Genomic DNA, 15,692 nt, shown 5'->3' on the forward strand with positions numbered 1-15,692 from the left:
TTTTACAGGGTTAAAGGTATGGCCATTGCACAGTTACGGACGCGCCGTCTGATAGGCTAGGCTTGCAACATACAGCACTCTCCCTTCTTTTATGCATTTATACATAAGATTCAAATCAGATTTGTAAGAGTTTAATATAAATGTTTTTGTGGTAAACTTTAACAGTTTGTTAGAGTAGATAATCGTCGTTCTTGTCGTTTTAATGTCGATATTGATCAGTTGTCTGCAAATCAGTCGCGTAACTAATTAGGAGGCATTGTGGGTTTTTTATACGGCTTAATTTCTTGTGGCAATGGTAACGAGGGCCCAAATTGCTTTGGTTTGTCCTTTTTCATGTTCGAAATGATCAGTTTGAGTTTCAACTCCATACCAAGTTAATGGAAAGAAAGTGACAAATCTGAAGTTTTTAGGGAGGAGTTAGCAATGTTCGGCAGTTATATGAATTTTACACTTAAAGTGTGTTTTATTACTTCTGTGTGTATATGAACTTGAATCTGAATGAACTTTCTCTTGCGTATTAAAGATAGGACACCGTACATGAAGACACGCGAGCCTGCGGTTTGAAGGGTCTCCGGCGCGCACGCCTCGTCAGGGGGACGCTCTCCAAAAACCCTTTTGTAATAAACCATCCGTAAAGCAGCAGGTTTGCTATGAATGAGTTTGAGCACCAGCCTGTCGTTGGCGTGGACGCTGGCCCCGTGAAAGAAGAGGAACCGGGCAAGGGCATCACATGCAATAAATTGGATTTAGGTGTGGAATGGGTTACTGGCTTCCAGTTCGAATCGTGCGTGTCCTTTTTAGGCGGTTCGCTAAATTGTTACATGACAGTTTCTATCATGATATCATTGCAAAGCAATATAACCCAAAATCTAGAACAATTTAAAAGCTGTAATCGTCGATGTGGCTGTTGGTTGGAATCTTATTGCCGTTTGTTTATGTACTTATTTTGCTTGTATCAATCAGTGGGAATGTGCATATGGTGGACTAGCTCTTTAGGCTATGTGGAAAAATGTTCAAATTTAAACTGTGCTCGCCTGCATGCCAGAGTATTGTTATGAAATATTTATTATGGCGCGGAATTTTTTTTTTTTTTTTAATGCGTAAATCAATACAGTGAGACTGTTTCGAGTAGCGATGTTGTCCGGGATTTTAAAGGTTTTCTCCATACATGTCAGTAGCTGTGAGGGACGGATGTAGGGCTGAAGGGTTGAGGACGTCGGCCTTTGGGAGCTCCAACCCAAACGAGGTACTTTCTTCAATCACTGGGCCGCTAAGACTGACCTCCTCGCCCTTTCTTTCCAATTAGGAGTCCTGTCTGGTCCCTCTCTGCTCTCCAGTGCTGTGGCGCCGCCCTGGTGGCTCCTCCACACGTGCGCCTCCTCTCTGCATGTGGTGGGCCTCGAGGGTCCACTGCACAAGGATTACCTCTTTTAACCTCTTGTTTTGTTTTTAAGCCATTCTCTGCCCCGATTTAAAGAGAGCATGATTTTTTTTTTAAATTCCTATTTGATATATATGGCTTTGTTATTTGAAAAATGTGTATTGTAATTTAATTTTTTGTTTCTCTTACTGGTGTGTAGCTTTTTTGTGCTGTTCTATTCTCGTGTTCTGAGCTGTGTGATTTTGTCCAATAGCAATAGTGGGCACTTTTTCTTTGACCTGCTGGGGAACGCCTGTAGCTTCTCCCATCCAGTGCCCCGTCAGTTGCTGTATTGCTTTGTGACATTTTTTAAAAAAATCTCCCCTCCTTTTTTTTTTTTTTTTTCTTTTTTTTTTTTTTTTTTTTTTAGCCTGCAGGGAATATTTGTGTTATTGTGCAAAGTAATAAATTGGTATTTTATGCCTATAACACACCTCTGTGTCATGTCATTATTCACTTATCCTACTTTAAAAAATAAAAATAAAATTGTTAGTATGTATTGTACAGTTGATTTTAAATCATGTATTTTGTACTTAAATTATTTATTTTATGGGACATTTTACAAAGATGAATTTAATTCAGAGCCACTAGATGGCATTGTCTACTAATATCTAGAAGGTAAACAACTTACTGTTGTGATGCAGCACTATCCAGCTTAAATGGTTTTCTTTGCTTTATCTTCAAATTACAAAATCATTTGTACTTAATGTATAAATGAAACCGACCAGAATTTTAAATTCAGTGTCACTTTATTTTATAGTGTACTTGTTACATATGTTACATGTACTGTAGTAATAACAGTAAACTTGTTAATTTGTTACATATACTGTAGTAATAACAGTAAACCAGTTACATGTTACATTTACTGTAGTAATAACATTAACCTGGTTACATGTACTGTAGTAATATTAATTGTGTTAAATGTTACACGTACTGTAGTAATAACATTAAATGTGCTACATTTGTTAAATGTACTGTTGTAACAGTAAACTAGTTACATGTTACATACTGTAGTAATAACAATAAACTTGTTACATTTGTTACATGTACTTGTAATAACAGAAAACTTGTTACATATACTGTAGCAATAATAAACTTGTTACATGTACTGTAGCAATAACATTTAACGTGCTACATTTGATAACAGTAATAACAGTAAATTTGTTTCATGAACTGTAGTAATATTAAATGTGCTAAATTAGTTACACGTACTGTAATAATAACAGTAATAGTCACATTTGTTACATGTACTGTAATTATAACATTAAACGCTACATTTGTTAAACGTACATAACAGTAAACTAGTTACATATACTGTAGTAATTACAATAAACTTGTTACATTTGTTACATGTACTTTAGTAACGGCAAACTAGTTACATATGTTACATATACTGTAGTAATAATAAACTTGTTACATGTACTGTAGCAATAACATTTAACGTGCTACATTTGATAACAGTAAATTTGTTTCATGAACTGTAGTAATATTAAATGTGCTAAATTTGTTACACGCACTGTAGTAATAACAGTAATAGTTACATTTGTTACATGTACTGTAGTTATAACATTAAATGCTACATTTGTTATATATAACAGTAAACTAGTTGTTACATATACTGTAGTAATTACAATAAACTTGTTACATTTGTTACGTGTACTTGTAATAACAGAAAACTTGTTACATGTACTGTAGTAATAACATTAAACTAGTTACTTGTTACATGTACTGTAGTAATAACATTAAACTTATTACATTTGTTACATGTAATAACAGTAAATCCTAAATTCAAGCCTATAGTAAGTACACATTAATGATATTAATCAAATGTATAATTACACTGTATTAAGGACACCTTAAGATAAAGTGTAACCTTAAATTCTTCTGAAAATCAGCATTTATTTTCACTGTGGTAAAGAGCAGCTTGGGTGTTTTGATTTAAACTATTTTTGTGTTACAAGAAAGTAGGTCATAAAGCTTTGAAAAGAAGATTTTTGTTGTTTTTTTCAATGTCACTAGAGAATTGCGTTCTGTTAGTGGATGCCGATCATCACAGATCAGCTGTTGATATTACTGCGCTCACATTTCTTCAGTGCACAGCTTGCCTGTTCAAAAGCTGCATCCTTGTATGATTGTTAAACCACACTAGAGCTTCTCTGTGGGCCGACACTCTTTCGTCTGCTCTTTGTTTTGTGTCCCGCTCTCTCATTTCCTGTGTCCTGCGCTGTTGTCATGACCACTGTTGCCAAGGAGAGGCAGAGAACGGAAACTTAAACCAGGGATCTTGTACCCATAATATTTAATTCATCACCACAGACACTAATGTCTGCACACGGAGCAGGACGAAACAAAGGAAAAGGGCAAAATGATCCAGTTTGAAATCATTTATTAGTCTCTTTAGAAAATAATTCTTTTAAAATGCAAGTCCCCCCCCCACCTTGCGAGGTAACCTTATACTGCTGCAATTGGATCATTTGTACCTTTGTAATATATCTCCACTACTTCACAGCCATGTAAATTCACACTTCAGCCTGAAATGCTGTTATACTGAGCATTTATGAGAGATAGTGGTCCATTACAACAACAAAATGAATTGGCGTACTGTTGCAAAGTGTGAGGATTTTGCTGTCAGCCATCAGAAATGCCCACAGAACCAAACACCCTCACAAGCCTCGCACTTCTTTGTCAAAACAGTCTCATAAATGAAGGTAAGCACTCTTTAGCAGCGGGCCTTCAAGAGGCTTGAGCGTATTGTTGGCGGCCCATAGATTGTCTTTGTGTTAATTGATTCGCTCGCCCTCCCTCCTCTGTCTCGCTCCATCTGCCTTTATATGCCTCCATCAGCTGCTTTCCTTTCAGGATGAGAGTGGCTTTGCTTAGCTGTGTTTCAAAACTGGCACACTTGAAACACCTGTAAGGGTGATCGGGCCGCCCAATAGGCGATCGCCACTCTGAACGCAACCAACCAACCTGTGAAGGTCTTGCTGCAGGGAGGGATTGCTTTCGTCTTTGCCTAAGTGGCCTGAAGCACAGCAGCCTTTTTGTTTCTGCTCTTGAAAAGAGCATCTAACGTAAAGGTCTTGAAACAGGACAGCGTCTTCACTATCCTCACAGGTGTAACATCCTTTCTGTTGGATAATTTACGGAGGACTTTGCCGTCGTTCGTGCTTGACGTTTGTTGGGTCCTTGGAAGTAATGCATCTTTGACAGCCACTGCATCCACGTCACGGTATCAAATTCAATCGCCGTGACCCATTTGGGTAAGGCAACACCGGACTGGGTGGCAACAGAGACACACGTCCCTGCGATAAGAGTAGATCTTTCTTTACCGAGAAGACTTTACAGCGGTGCCAGACCAACTTCTACCCTCCGGACGCAGCCTCTCATTGAAGTTCAATCAATCCCATGAATGTGAGTTGAGACAAGTGGCAGCAGTGCCCTGAGTTCTTCAATTATTCATCACCTCAAAGAAAGACCAGGCGAAAGTGAACACAACTGTCTGAGAGAACAAAGACGGACCAGAATGAAGCAGAATAAAACTTTGCTCTGAGAAATTTGAAAGACAAAACTGGCAAGGAACTTTCAAGAAGGACTGGCCGAGACGGATTGACAAACGTGACCATCGAACAAAATTTTGCTCTGAGAAATTTGAAAGACAAAACCAAGAGGTCTGGCATAGGAACTTTCTAGAAGAACTAATTGCTGAGGATTGGCAAACGTGACCAAAAGACGGACTAGAATGCAGTTGGAGAAAATTTTGCTCTGAGAAATTTGAGACAAAATTGGCAAGGAGCTTTGAAGGAGGACCGAGCGACGCTTCTCGCTGAGGATTGGCAAACGTGACGAGACCAATAAAATTGACAAGAATGCAGCTAAACAAAATTCTGGTCTGAGAAATTTGAGACAAAACTGGCAAGGAACCTTCTATAAGGACTGATCGACGCTTCTCGCTGAGGATTGGCAAACGTGACCCAAAGACGGACTAGAATGCAGCTGAACAAAACTTTGCTCTGAGAAATTTGCGACAAAACTGGAAAGGAGCTTTGAAGGAGGACCGAGCGACGCTTCTCGCTGAGGATTGGCAAACGTGCCGACCTCTGTGGGCAAGGAGGGCCGAGGCAATTATCCATAGTCGGACCACCTGCAAGCGGAAAGGTGTCGTCGAGGTTGTGGCCCGAGGAGGCGTGGTACTCAGAGGGTGGTGAGATGGTGAACACGGGTATGCAGCTGATCAGCTTCACCTGCGCTGTGACGGGTTGGGTGATGGCTATAGCAGTGACCGCGCTTCCCCAGTGGAAGGTCACGGCCTTCATAGGCAGCAACATCCTGACCTCTGAGATTGTTTGGCAGGGGATCTGGATGAACTGCATCTATCAGACCACCGGCCACATGCAGTGCAAGACCTACGACTCCATGCTGGCTCTGCCGCCCGACATCCAGGCGGCGCGGGCGCTGATGTGCATCGCCATCTTCTTGGGCTGGTTGTCCTGCACCGTCTCTTGCTGTGGAATGAAGTGCACCACCTGCGCCGGAGACGATCGCCATGCCAAGGCTGGCATAGCGCTGTCCGGTGGGGTGCTCTTCATCCTGACGGGCCTGTGCGTCCTAGTGCCGGTTTCCTGGACAGCAAACACTGTGGTGCAGGACTTCTACAACCCCAACGTTCCCCTCCAGCACAAGCGAGAGCTGGGTCAGGCTATTTACCTGGGATGGGCGGCAGCTGTGATTCTTATGATCAGCGGGGCGGTGTTGAGCAGCACCTGCCCGCACATGGAGAGAGGAGCGTACAGACGTGGGTACATGGGCCGTAGCTTTGCAAACTCGAGGCCTTCCGCTCCCGATCCGCCCAAGCCGATCACCACCAGCACCCTTCCTCTTAAGGAGTATGTATGATCGAGAAAAGTGAACAGGGACGATAATTAAAGGTGCACTCAGTATTTTTTTGTTTCAATGGATGGATGCATTTTGTGGCATTTGAAGTCCTATCGTTTATTTCTTTGATGACATGTTGATGCTGTTGACTCTTTCGCTATGTTGTCTTTAATATGCATATTGTTGGGTTTGCTTTTGTTTAGATGCACTTTATGTTTAGGTTTGTAGAGCTTTATATTAAAAGTGTAATTTCTGTATCACTATTGGCACAAAAATGCAATTGAAATCCACTTTTTTTGTTCTTCAATGCACCCTCGATCAACCCATGCTGTTTGTCTGAGCAATGGTAAACGAGTGTGTTTGAAAATAATCTTTGCAACTCTGTTTGGTGACACTTTCACCTTTAAAGCTGTAGCTTTAAAATGTCATTTCTGCACCACTAGCAAAAACGGAATTGAAAAATTAATGATTGCCAATTACCATTGAAAAACAGATTCACGCTTTAAGTAATTTTTTTTCTCATGGGGCGTGAGTCTGCATCATTTTTCATGTCAAAAGCATTATTTCTTTAGGGTAAAACGTTTTAATGTGGAAAAATGTACTGAGTGCACCTTTAATTAAAGACGGTCTAGTGTCACAGTGTTTGAGTGGTCAGTTTGCAGTGGGTCCGAGAAACATTGTCTTTCCATTATTGTGTGTCTTTCTCCATATCACTGTATATTCTCATATGAGGTGTTTATTCAGGTACTGTACTATTTATGAGTACTTTATTTAGATTTTACGTCTTAATTTGATTTTGTTCACACTTCAGTTTGGGGAACACATTCACTATTAACTACAATGAACTCCTAATTTACTGCTTATTAATAGTTAGTAAGGTAGTTGTTAAGTTTAGGTATTGATTAAGGGATGTAGAATATGATCATGCACTAATATGTGCTTTATAAGTACTAATAAACAGCCAATATGCAACTAGTTAATAGTGAGAATTGGACCCTAAACTAAAGTGTTCATTTGTTTTTTTTGCCTAATAGTATTAACTATAGGACTCTTAGGCCCATTTTGCAGTGTTTTTTTGTAAATCATAATTTATTTATCATGTGTTTTGTAGACTCATGACAACTCAACGCTGTTGTTCTTACGTTTGCTGTGTTCACTGTGACTTCATTATTTATTGAAAATGTGTGTATTTGAACCATTTTAGGAATAAAAAGGATGTGTGATGTGACATTCAATAACAACAGTGCAATCATTTTTTCAATGTAAAGAATAAAAAGCATAAATTAAATAACCACATTTATTAAAATAGAGCACTGCTCTTACACTGATGCTGATGCAAAGCATGTATTTAGCAAAATAAAATTAATTCAGGAGTCAGACCCATCAAACTGCATGTGTATAGAGGTAATAAAAGATCCTTCGTTGTGATACTGAGAAAACCCGAATCTGGACATGATCTTGATAATCACAGCAGACATTCATTCAGTCTCCATGAAGAACGATACTTGACACAATGCATCTAAAACACAAAAATACACCATGAAAATATACAAATGTGTCTCTTATGACCAAAAACATTTGGACCTGTTTACACCTGTATTTAGAGCTAACCATGTGTAATCAGATCGCCCAAGACGGACGTTAATACCAGGTGAAAATGGGGCCAAAGAGTGTAACCTTATCTGATCGTGAATACAAGACAAATACCTGCGATTCTCTCCTCTCCGCTGGCTGAATGTAGAGATTCCCATCTCTTTGGCGCCGTTTCCATTAACGTAAGGTCACTGGGAGTCAGCGACTGCAGGAGGTTCCTTCTCTGCACTAATCTGACCAGATGAATTGAGGAGTTCATCGCATGTTTCTAATTCACAGAGAGGTGAGCTATCACATATAAACACACAAAACGACAGTGGACTTCGTCGGCATAAAAACTAGGGTTGGGTATTGACACAATTTTCACAATTCGATTACCATTCACATGTTTTCGATTCGATTCGATTATTTTTGGATGCAGTATTTCAGTTTCAGCACATGGCAAATTTTCTAGAGGAAAAAATCTCAACTAATGCTGTAAACTACACATGAGAGTCAGCTGGTGCTACTGTAATAATACTGAAGGTTAAATTAACTTATTTATATGCAAACACTTAAATTACACTCAATTATGTTTTTATTATAAATAAAGTTTAGAATTACATAATCATATTTCCACTCCAATTCGTTTTTTTGAAATATAAACATTTAAATCGCGGCTGATTTATTCAAACATGCATTAAATATTGAAGAACATTATAATGAATATGTAACGGTGCATAGCTATATTTATCTTTCTAGAGTTCACTTTTCTATCTGACTAATGAGTTTATGGTCACTGAATATGTTTTTCTGAGGTAAATGTGACGTCACGTGACATTGAAGCTGTTTTATTGAGGTTGAAGCACTGATTGAACGATTACACGAGACATGATACAGATTTCAGTAAGTTGTACTGTATATTTTAACATACCTTCAGATGTTCATGTTTATTTCGCACTGTAACTGGTATTAAAGCGGAGGAGAGGATGATCACATGCTTCTCTTTAACTGAGGCGCTAAAGCGATCCATCACGCCACATTAAACAGCGCCAAAACGGCATTTCTTTTCTGAATCTCATAATAAGATGGACGTCATTTGAAATCTGAGACTTTGCTTTTCATATCAAAAGTAACAAAGATTATTGCGATTTATTGGATGGGAGGCGCTACATATTCTGCTCATTCATCAACTGAAAACAGACTAATCGATTCTTAAATCCCAAGAATCGATTAGTCTAGTCTGTTTTGAGCAGAATATATCGGTTTGTAAAAATGAGTATTGATTAAAATTGAGAAATTTATATTTTTTACCCAGCGCTAATAAAAACAGAAGTTGCATCTTTTCTTCCCTACTGTGAGGAGTGCAACAGCTTTGCAAACAAGAACAAATGTAAAAAGGATAAAGGATACTGCAGTATAAAGGATACTGCAGGCGGTAGTAGCGTTCTGCATCCTGAAGCCACTCTAACATATCTGAGACGGAGGGACAGACGGCTGATCTGGAGACGCAAACAGCGATGTCAAGAGTTTCTGCGTTTTTCTCATAGAACTGGAAGGCCGCAGACACCTGTTGACCGACGGCGTCTCGCACACGCTGGAGAACATCCCTGAAAACAAACACACCGTTAAACGATGCATTTTTATGTGCATTAACATGAAAGTCAAACAGGACTCACATCTTCTCAGCGAGCTTCATCAGAACCGCATCCACCGCCAGAGACAGTTTGTAGTGAAGCCGTTCGTGTAAACTGGGGAAACTGGAAAGAGGCGTGTTTGAAATCTGGACGCTTTTCAGCGCCTTCAACTGCACTGCAAGATTTCCAAGAGAGCTCAAGAGAGGCTTACATTCATCTATTCCACTGTCCCAAACCAGTTTATTCGCTCTCAACACCTCAAAGCATGTTTTGAGCTCTTGGTTCATTGATAATAAAGCTGAACTGGACATTTTCAGTGTTTGAGAAACATCCAAACACAAATGCATCTATTTAAAGCTATAATAATAATCACACTCCTCCAGATATCTGATAAAACATAAATAATGTCATTGAGTGAGCGTATAAAATCATCGCATCTTAAAAGTACACGTGAGATCAGCTCCTTCCGGGAACATGCATCATCATCCACCAATCCGCTTTCTTCTTTCTTTAGCCTTGACAGTAAAACACTCAACCATTGGGCAGATTCTTTATTTAAAAAAAGCGATGTCTTATTGGTCAGAACGCGGAGCATTTTTACCTAGCGACAGTCAACGCTGCATTCTGATTGGCTTAGCGCCGTAGCAGCGTTAAATTTGAAAAGACTCTTCCGTTACCGCTGCTTTTCTCTGAGAGACTCTCCGTGAAAACATAAACACGGTCATCAGGGTAGGACACACATAAAGACGCTTTAATTAACTGGATATATATAATACATACTACAATATATGAGTGTTTGTGTTTCAGGATCATCATGGCTCCCAGAAAACGCACTCAGAACGCGAAAACCAAGAAGAATCCCAAAACGCCCAAACTGGAAGCGTTTCTGCTTGATTTTGACGATGAAGGTAACTCACATTTGTCACATAAAGTCTATATAATGTTCAGGCTGGAAAGGTTTATGTTTGTTCTTTGTTTGCAGTTCACACCATTGTGGAAAGACTGAAGGAGAAGACGAACAATCTGCTGAAGGACGCGGATAATCTGTATAAGACGGCTCTGATCAAGCTGCCCATGGCGGTGAGGAAGATGAACTGGATCCAGTACTGCAGTAAGAGTGTGATCTTTTATATAATCAGTGTAGTCTTTAGGTTATGGTCTGTATGCATATCATAGCAAGGAGAATATGGCATAACTACACTTTGGTATTCTGACTCACAATTCTCATTTTCACCTTCAGATATAGAGAAGCCAAAGTCACCAGTGGATGATTCAAAGGTACTTTCATTAAACAAGTTAAAGGGTTAGTTCATCCAAAAATGAATATTCTGTCATTTATTACTCACCCTCATGTCGTCCCACACCCATAAGACCTTCGTTCATCTTCAGAACACAAATTACGATATTTTTGATAATATCCGATGGCCCTGCATAGCCAGCAATGACATTTCCTCTCTCAAGATCCATTAATGTACTAAAAACATGTTTAAATCAGTTCATGTGAGTACAGTGGTTCAATATTAATATTATAAAGTGATGAGAATATTTTTGGTGCGCCAAAAAAACAAAATAACGACTTATTTAGTGATGGCCGATTTCAAAACACTGCTTCAGAGCTTTACGAATCGAATCAGTGATTCGGATCTCCTATCAAACGGCTAAACTGCTGAAATCATGTGACTTTGGGTTAGTGTTTTGAAAATCGGCCATCACTAAATAAGTCGTTATTTAGTTTTTTTGGCGCACCAAAAATATTCTCGTGGCTTTACAATATTAATATTGAACCACTGTACTCACATGAACTGATTTAAATATGTTTTTAGTACATTAATGGATCTTGAGAGAGGAAATGTCATTGCTGTGAATGCATCGGATTTCATCAAAAATATCTTAATTTGTGGTCTGAAGATGAATGAAGGTCTTGTGGGTGTGGAACGACATGAGGGTGAGTAATTAATGACAGTTTTTTTCATTTGTGGGTGAACTAACCCTTTAAAGTCATGTTTTTGAATGTTTTCAAATCAATCACTGTTATCTTAACGTCTCTCTCTCTTCAGGTGAGGGAAGAAGCTGCTCAGGTTGAACTTGCTATTGCTGAGAATCATGCGATTCACAAGCTTGCTGGAAAAGGTACATTTTGATTCCTCTGTTAACATGTATAAATGTACCTGTTTTCAAAGCTGATTTTCTCGTTTTCACCTCATTTACAGAAGCTAAGAACGGTGCAAACTCGGAGGATGAAAACATGGCACCCCTGAAGTCTGCAGTGAAGAAGGTTTGTATTAGTATGGGCTTCGTTATCTACCTAAAGAGCGTTCAAATCATGTCTAGGTTATTGCATTCACATGAAAAGCATAGATTTGTCATCATAAAACTGTATGCCAACAGTGAATAAATGTGCGCGTCACATCTTACGCATCTGAGTAGGAAATCTGAGGCAACGCATCCAAGCTTATATTTATGCATTTAACAGACGCTTTTATCCAAATCAACTTGCGTTGCATTCAAGCTATACACTTGATCAGTTCATGCATTCCCTAGGAATCAAACAAACGTCATGCTTTACCAGTCAGTTGTGTTAAAGTAAGTGCTTTATAATACTGTAAGGACCCCATTTCATGTGTTTCTCTCTTTAATGTGTCTAATGTAGAAGAAAGCATCAAAGAAAGCACCTTCAACCTCCAAGAAGGCCAGAGCGCTCTCCATCAGCAAACAGAACAACACCATCCAGAGGTAAAGAAAACACCCCATATGATCAGCTGCCTCCCAGAAGTCCAGAGGTTTGCTCTTCTGGAGATCCATGTTTGTGTTTTGTTTGTAGGTCCACAAGAAAGCCTTTGATCACTCCTGCTAGAAGTCTCCTCGAGTCGTCGGTCATCGGCTCCACGCCGCTCATCACGCCACGCTTCGACCCCAGGTGAACACTTACACGCCTCAGTGCGGCTTTGATTATATTTGTGTTTTTTTTTGTGTATTAATTTAATACACAAGTCAATCAGATCACATGAGTGTTTGAATCCAGTTCAACATCTTTTAACGTTTAATCGTTCAGCTCCAGTGTGTTAATGTCTTTCGTCCGTCAGATTGCCCAAGACTCCAGGACTGAGACTAGCGCGTCACAGGGAGAAGGTGTACAGCATGTCCGTCAACGGCTCGCCTATTGCAGGCGGAGGAGAGGACGTCGTCATCAGCGTCCCGCTCGGAAACGGAGAGGTGTGTGATCATCGCTGCTACTCGTGGAGTAAAGCGCCTTGTGTCTGTACGTCTGCATGACATGATTTCTTCATGATTTCAGTGCATTCAGCTGCTGGCCAGTGAGATGGACTCTGTAGATCTGAGTCAGCTGGACGAGAAGGCCCTGCGCAGCATCAGACACCTGCAGGTGCGTCTTTGTGTTCCGACTGGAACTGACAGGAAACCATGGCACTTCTTTACTGAATTCAATTTAAATTCAATCAGGGTTTCTGCAGGTCTTAAAATGTCTTTCATTTCATTCGCCGTTATACAAATTAAGGCATTAAATCAGAGTAGAAATCTTAAATTCATAAAGTCATGGAATTAAATGTTTCATCCTGCAAAAAAAAAAAAAAATGTATATCTTCCTCAGTATTTTTGTCCTGTTTTCCAAAACCAGTATCTAAACATCTTTAAATAAAGACAAATTTACTGGAGATGTAAAGTGAAGTCTGTGAAAATTGAGCAAAATGAAGTGAGTTTGTGCTTAAAACAAGACAGATATTTGTTCTTACTTTAATTATAAACTTATTACATATTGTCATTTTGCTTCTCCAGTATGTATCTTGATTTAAGAATGTTTGGATATTTGTGCTGGAAAACGAGACTGAAACACTGAAGAAGATCATGATTTTATTGCTTTGTGATCAGAAGTTATGGCAGAGCAATTCATGCTCTTTCTGTCTTTCTTTCTTTCTTTCTTTTTCTTTTTTTTTCGTGGTAAGATGAATTAAACAGTAATGGATATCTGTTGTTAGGCGTGTTTCCAAACCATACATTTACGTTTAGAGAATATATCGTGTTCATTCAATATATTCCTTAAATTTTCTTTACTTGGTCTTAAATTTATCTTCATAACCTGCAGAAACTGTCAATTTCCACTATTAAACTGAGTTTAATCATGAGCACCTTCTGTAATTAAAACCTGTTCTTTTGTTCTAACGCAGAATCGTCTCACGACTCTTTGTGGACCGTCGAAGTGATCTCCGTTTCTCTCTCGTTGGGTTTTCCAGCACTGTGTTCTTGTCTTCATTCAGATTTTATTCTTGTATTATAACCATGTGTGGCTTTTATTCATTTTTCCTTCATCTTCTCAGTCTGTGCTGTAGTTTCGCTGCAGTGAGCTTTTAAAGGTAAATGTAAATAAGATTAGAAGTAGTGCTCATAATCTGTGATGTAACACCTTTTTGTAAATATAAAAAAAGCCCTTGATTCCACATCCCTGCTGTCTCGTGCTTCTTTCCTTAAGTTTCTTTTGAGATGTTTGTAGACATCACTGTACGAGCTGAGTCCACCTCGACAAACAGGATAGTTCACCACAAATCAAAGTATTCTCACCTTGCCTTAAACAATTTAACGAATGTGAGTAAATGGAAACCGGAGTCTGTCAAGCTCCAAGAGGAATTAAATCCAACATAAATCTGATGATAACAGACAAATTTAAGCTGTAAATATTCCTGTCCTTCACTGTCCCGTTTTATATTTGTTTATAAACATCTAATTTTGAATGTCTATTGAAGCTTAATATATCTTGTATTATTTAATTTTAATTTTATTATTTTCTCTTTATATTTTATTGTAATATATTTCTATGTGCGTGTCAGTGTGTCACTAGAGGGCAGTGTGCGCATGTCCTTAAACACTATCCTCTACTCCTTCAAACACTCAGGATTGTCCAAGGACGGGCAGAACAGCTGACTAAGATCCTGGTCAGTTTAGTCATTATTCAAGTTCAAACTTATAAAATTAATATTCTGGTATTAATGAGAAAGAATGAGAAATCTCTCTCTCTCTTTGGCCTCTGCATCACAGTCTCCTCTCTTCCTTGACCTCTGACCTTCAGGGTTGGGAAGAGCCGGGAAATGCATCCAATTAGTGCTTGTTAATGCGAAGTCCTGATTACAGGAGCGCCGGAGGTGAGGTCAGCATCCGCTCCACACTGCAAGACGCTCGCTGCCGCTAAAGATCAGGGATGAAGAGCTCTGTGGCTTCATGGGATTGAACAGATGTTGTGCTCACTGAGGCGTTGAGTTCAGATCCCCTGTTAGCAGACGACGCCAGCGCACCTGCTTTATCAAACACATCCACTGCGCTGTTGAGCTGGAAAATACTCTTCTCCCTGCAGATACAGGCCTTGATTTACAGAATAATGATGCACCGGAGAGACGGCCCGTCTCCAAGAGCACAACTGTCATTTCAGCACTTTCTCTTAGTGTATATGGGGCAAAACTGTAAATCTAACCTTATAATAGTAAAATACTGCACTGTTTTAGGAAGTAAAAAAAGAGAAATCATCTCATAATTCACAGTGAAAAGCTTAATTTATGGTTTTCTTAATCTAATGGTAGTCAGTTAATCATGTCTGGTCCTCCATGCTTTTCGTCCCTAATCTAAATTTGTGTCTCATTACGCAGTCGCGTGTGCCGCATCAGAGCCGTGATTTCCACACGTGCATCATCACCTTTAAAATCCAGAGGAGACGCCGCCTAATGTGCAGAGAATGGAGGAAATTGGCACATTTGTGGAGAGATGGATTGCCTTGGCATCGCTCTCCCCGGCCAAATGAATCCCTCCGTCTGCTCCTCACGAGAGCATCCGTCCCTCTTCCTCTCTCGGTGCAGCGTGAACACGGACAGACACCGGCTTCGGCTCTTGAGAGGCAAAGTCATATTTTTATATGCCGTTGAAGTTATTGTAATTGATTCTGCTCATTACTCAAGCTTCATTAAGGGATGAGCACAACACGCTGCAAAAGTGTTTTCCTTAAGAAAAAAATATTTCTAATTTATTTTTCTGCTAAAAAACAGAAAATAGTCTTGTTTTTCCCTTTGAATGAAGTTTATTTTTCTGACCCCACTGATGGATGTTTGTTCTTCTTTTAAAGGCACAATATGTAAGATTTCTGGGATTAAAGTATCCAAACACCACTAGAACAATGAACATTTGGGATAATGTAA

General features: G+C 39.3%; 3 protein-coding genes across 3 annotated transcripts; 2 read left to right on the forward strand and 1 right to left on the reverse strand.

Moving 5' to 3' along the window:
- Nucleotides 1–5,626: 5,626 nt before the first annotated feature.
- cldn35 (claudin 35) lies at nt 5,627–6,313 on the forward strand. The gene has a single exon (XM_067412213.1). It carries the CDS (start codon nt 5,627–5,629, stop codon nt 6,311–6,313), a length of 687 nt encoding a protein of 228 aa, XP_067268314.1.
- Nucleotides 6,314–7,592: 1,279 nt separating this feature from the next.
- On the reverse strand, nt 7,593–9,967 carry airim (AFG2 interacting ribosome maturation factor). The gene is made up of 4 exons (XM_067412214.1): nt 9,544–9,967; nt 9,295–9,474; nt 8,000–8,118; nt 7,593–7,811 (listed from the first exon to the last, which is right to left on the reverse strand). The coding sequence occupies exons 1-4, from the start codon at nt 9,846–9,848 to the stop codon at nt 7,771–7,773; spliced, it is 645 nt and encodes a 214-aa protein (XP_067268315.1). The 5' UTR covers nt 9,849–9,967; the 3' UTR covers nt 7,593–7,770.
- A 172-nt stretch (nt 9,968–10,139) lies between these two features.
- cdca8 (cell division cycle associated 8) lies at nt 10,140–13,946 on the forward strand. The gene is made up of 11 exons (XM_067412212.1): nt 10,140–10,230; nt 10,309–10,409; nt 10,484–10,612; nt 10,742–10,779; nt 11,559–11,631; nt 11,712–11,776; nt 12,152–12,234; nt 12,323–12,418; nt 12,585–12,714; nt 12,797–12,883; nt 13,683–13,946. The coding sequence occupies exons 2-11, from the start codon at nt 10,316–10,318 to the stop codon at nt 13,716–13,718; spliced, it is 831 nt and encodes a 276-aa protein (XP_067268313.1). The 5' UTR covers nt 10,140–10,230; nt 10,309–10,315; the 3' UTR covers nt 13,719–13,946.
- The last annotated feature ends 1,746 nt before the right edge of the window (nt 13,947–15,692 follow it).

Source organism: Chanodichthys erythropterus, chromosome 15 (assembly GCF_024489055.1).
Source record: "Chanodichthys erythropterus isolate Z2021 chromosome 15, ASM2448905v1, whole genome shotgun sequence".
NCBI lineage: Eukaryota > Metazoa > Chordata > Actinopteri > Cypriniformes > Xenocyprididae > Chanodichthys > Chanodichthys erythropterus.

Bases quoted from the DNA above. Each gene is read 5' to 3' on its own strand.
- cldn35 (XM_067412213.1), top strand. From the start codon at position 5,627: ATGGTGAACACGGGTATGCAGCTGATCAGCTTCACCTGCGCTGTGACG.
- cdca8 (XM_067412212.1), top strand. From the start codon at position 10,316: ATGGCTCCCAGAAAACGCACTCAGAACGCGAAAACCAAGAAGAATCCC. The intron at 10,410-10,483 runs GTAACTCACATT...CTTTGTTTGCAG, and splicing joins GCTTGATTTTGACGATGAAG to TTCACACCATTGTGGAAAGA. The intron at 12,419-12,584 runs GTGAACACTTAC...TTCGTCCGTCAG, and splicing joins ACGCCACGCTTCGACCCCAG to ATTGCCCAAGACTCCAGGAC.
- airim (XM_067412214.1), bottom strand. From the start codon at position 9,848: ATGCATTTGTGTTTGGATGTTTCTCAAACACTGAAAATGTCCAGTTCA. The intron at 9,475-9,543 runs GTGAGTCCTGTT...GTTTGTTTTCAG, and splicing joins ATGAAGCTCGCTGAGAAGAT to GGATGTTCTCCAGCGTGTGC. The intron at 7,812-7,999 runs GTATTTGTCTTG...TTTGTGTTTTAG, and splicing joins CGGAGAGGAGAGAATCGCAG to ATGCATTGTGTCAAGTATCG.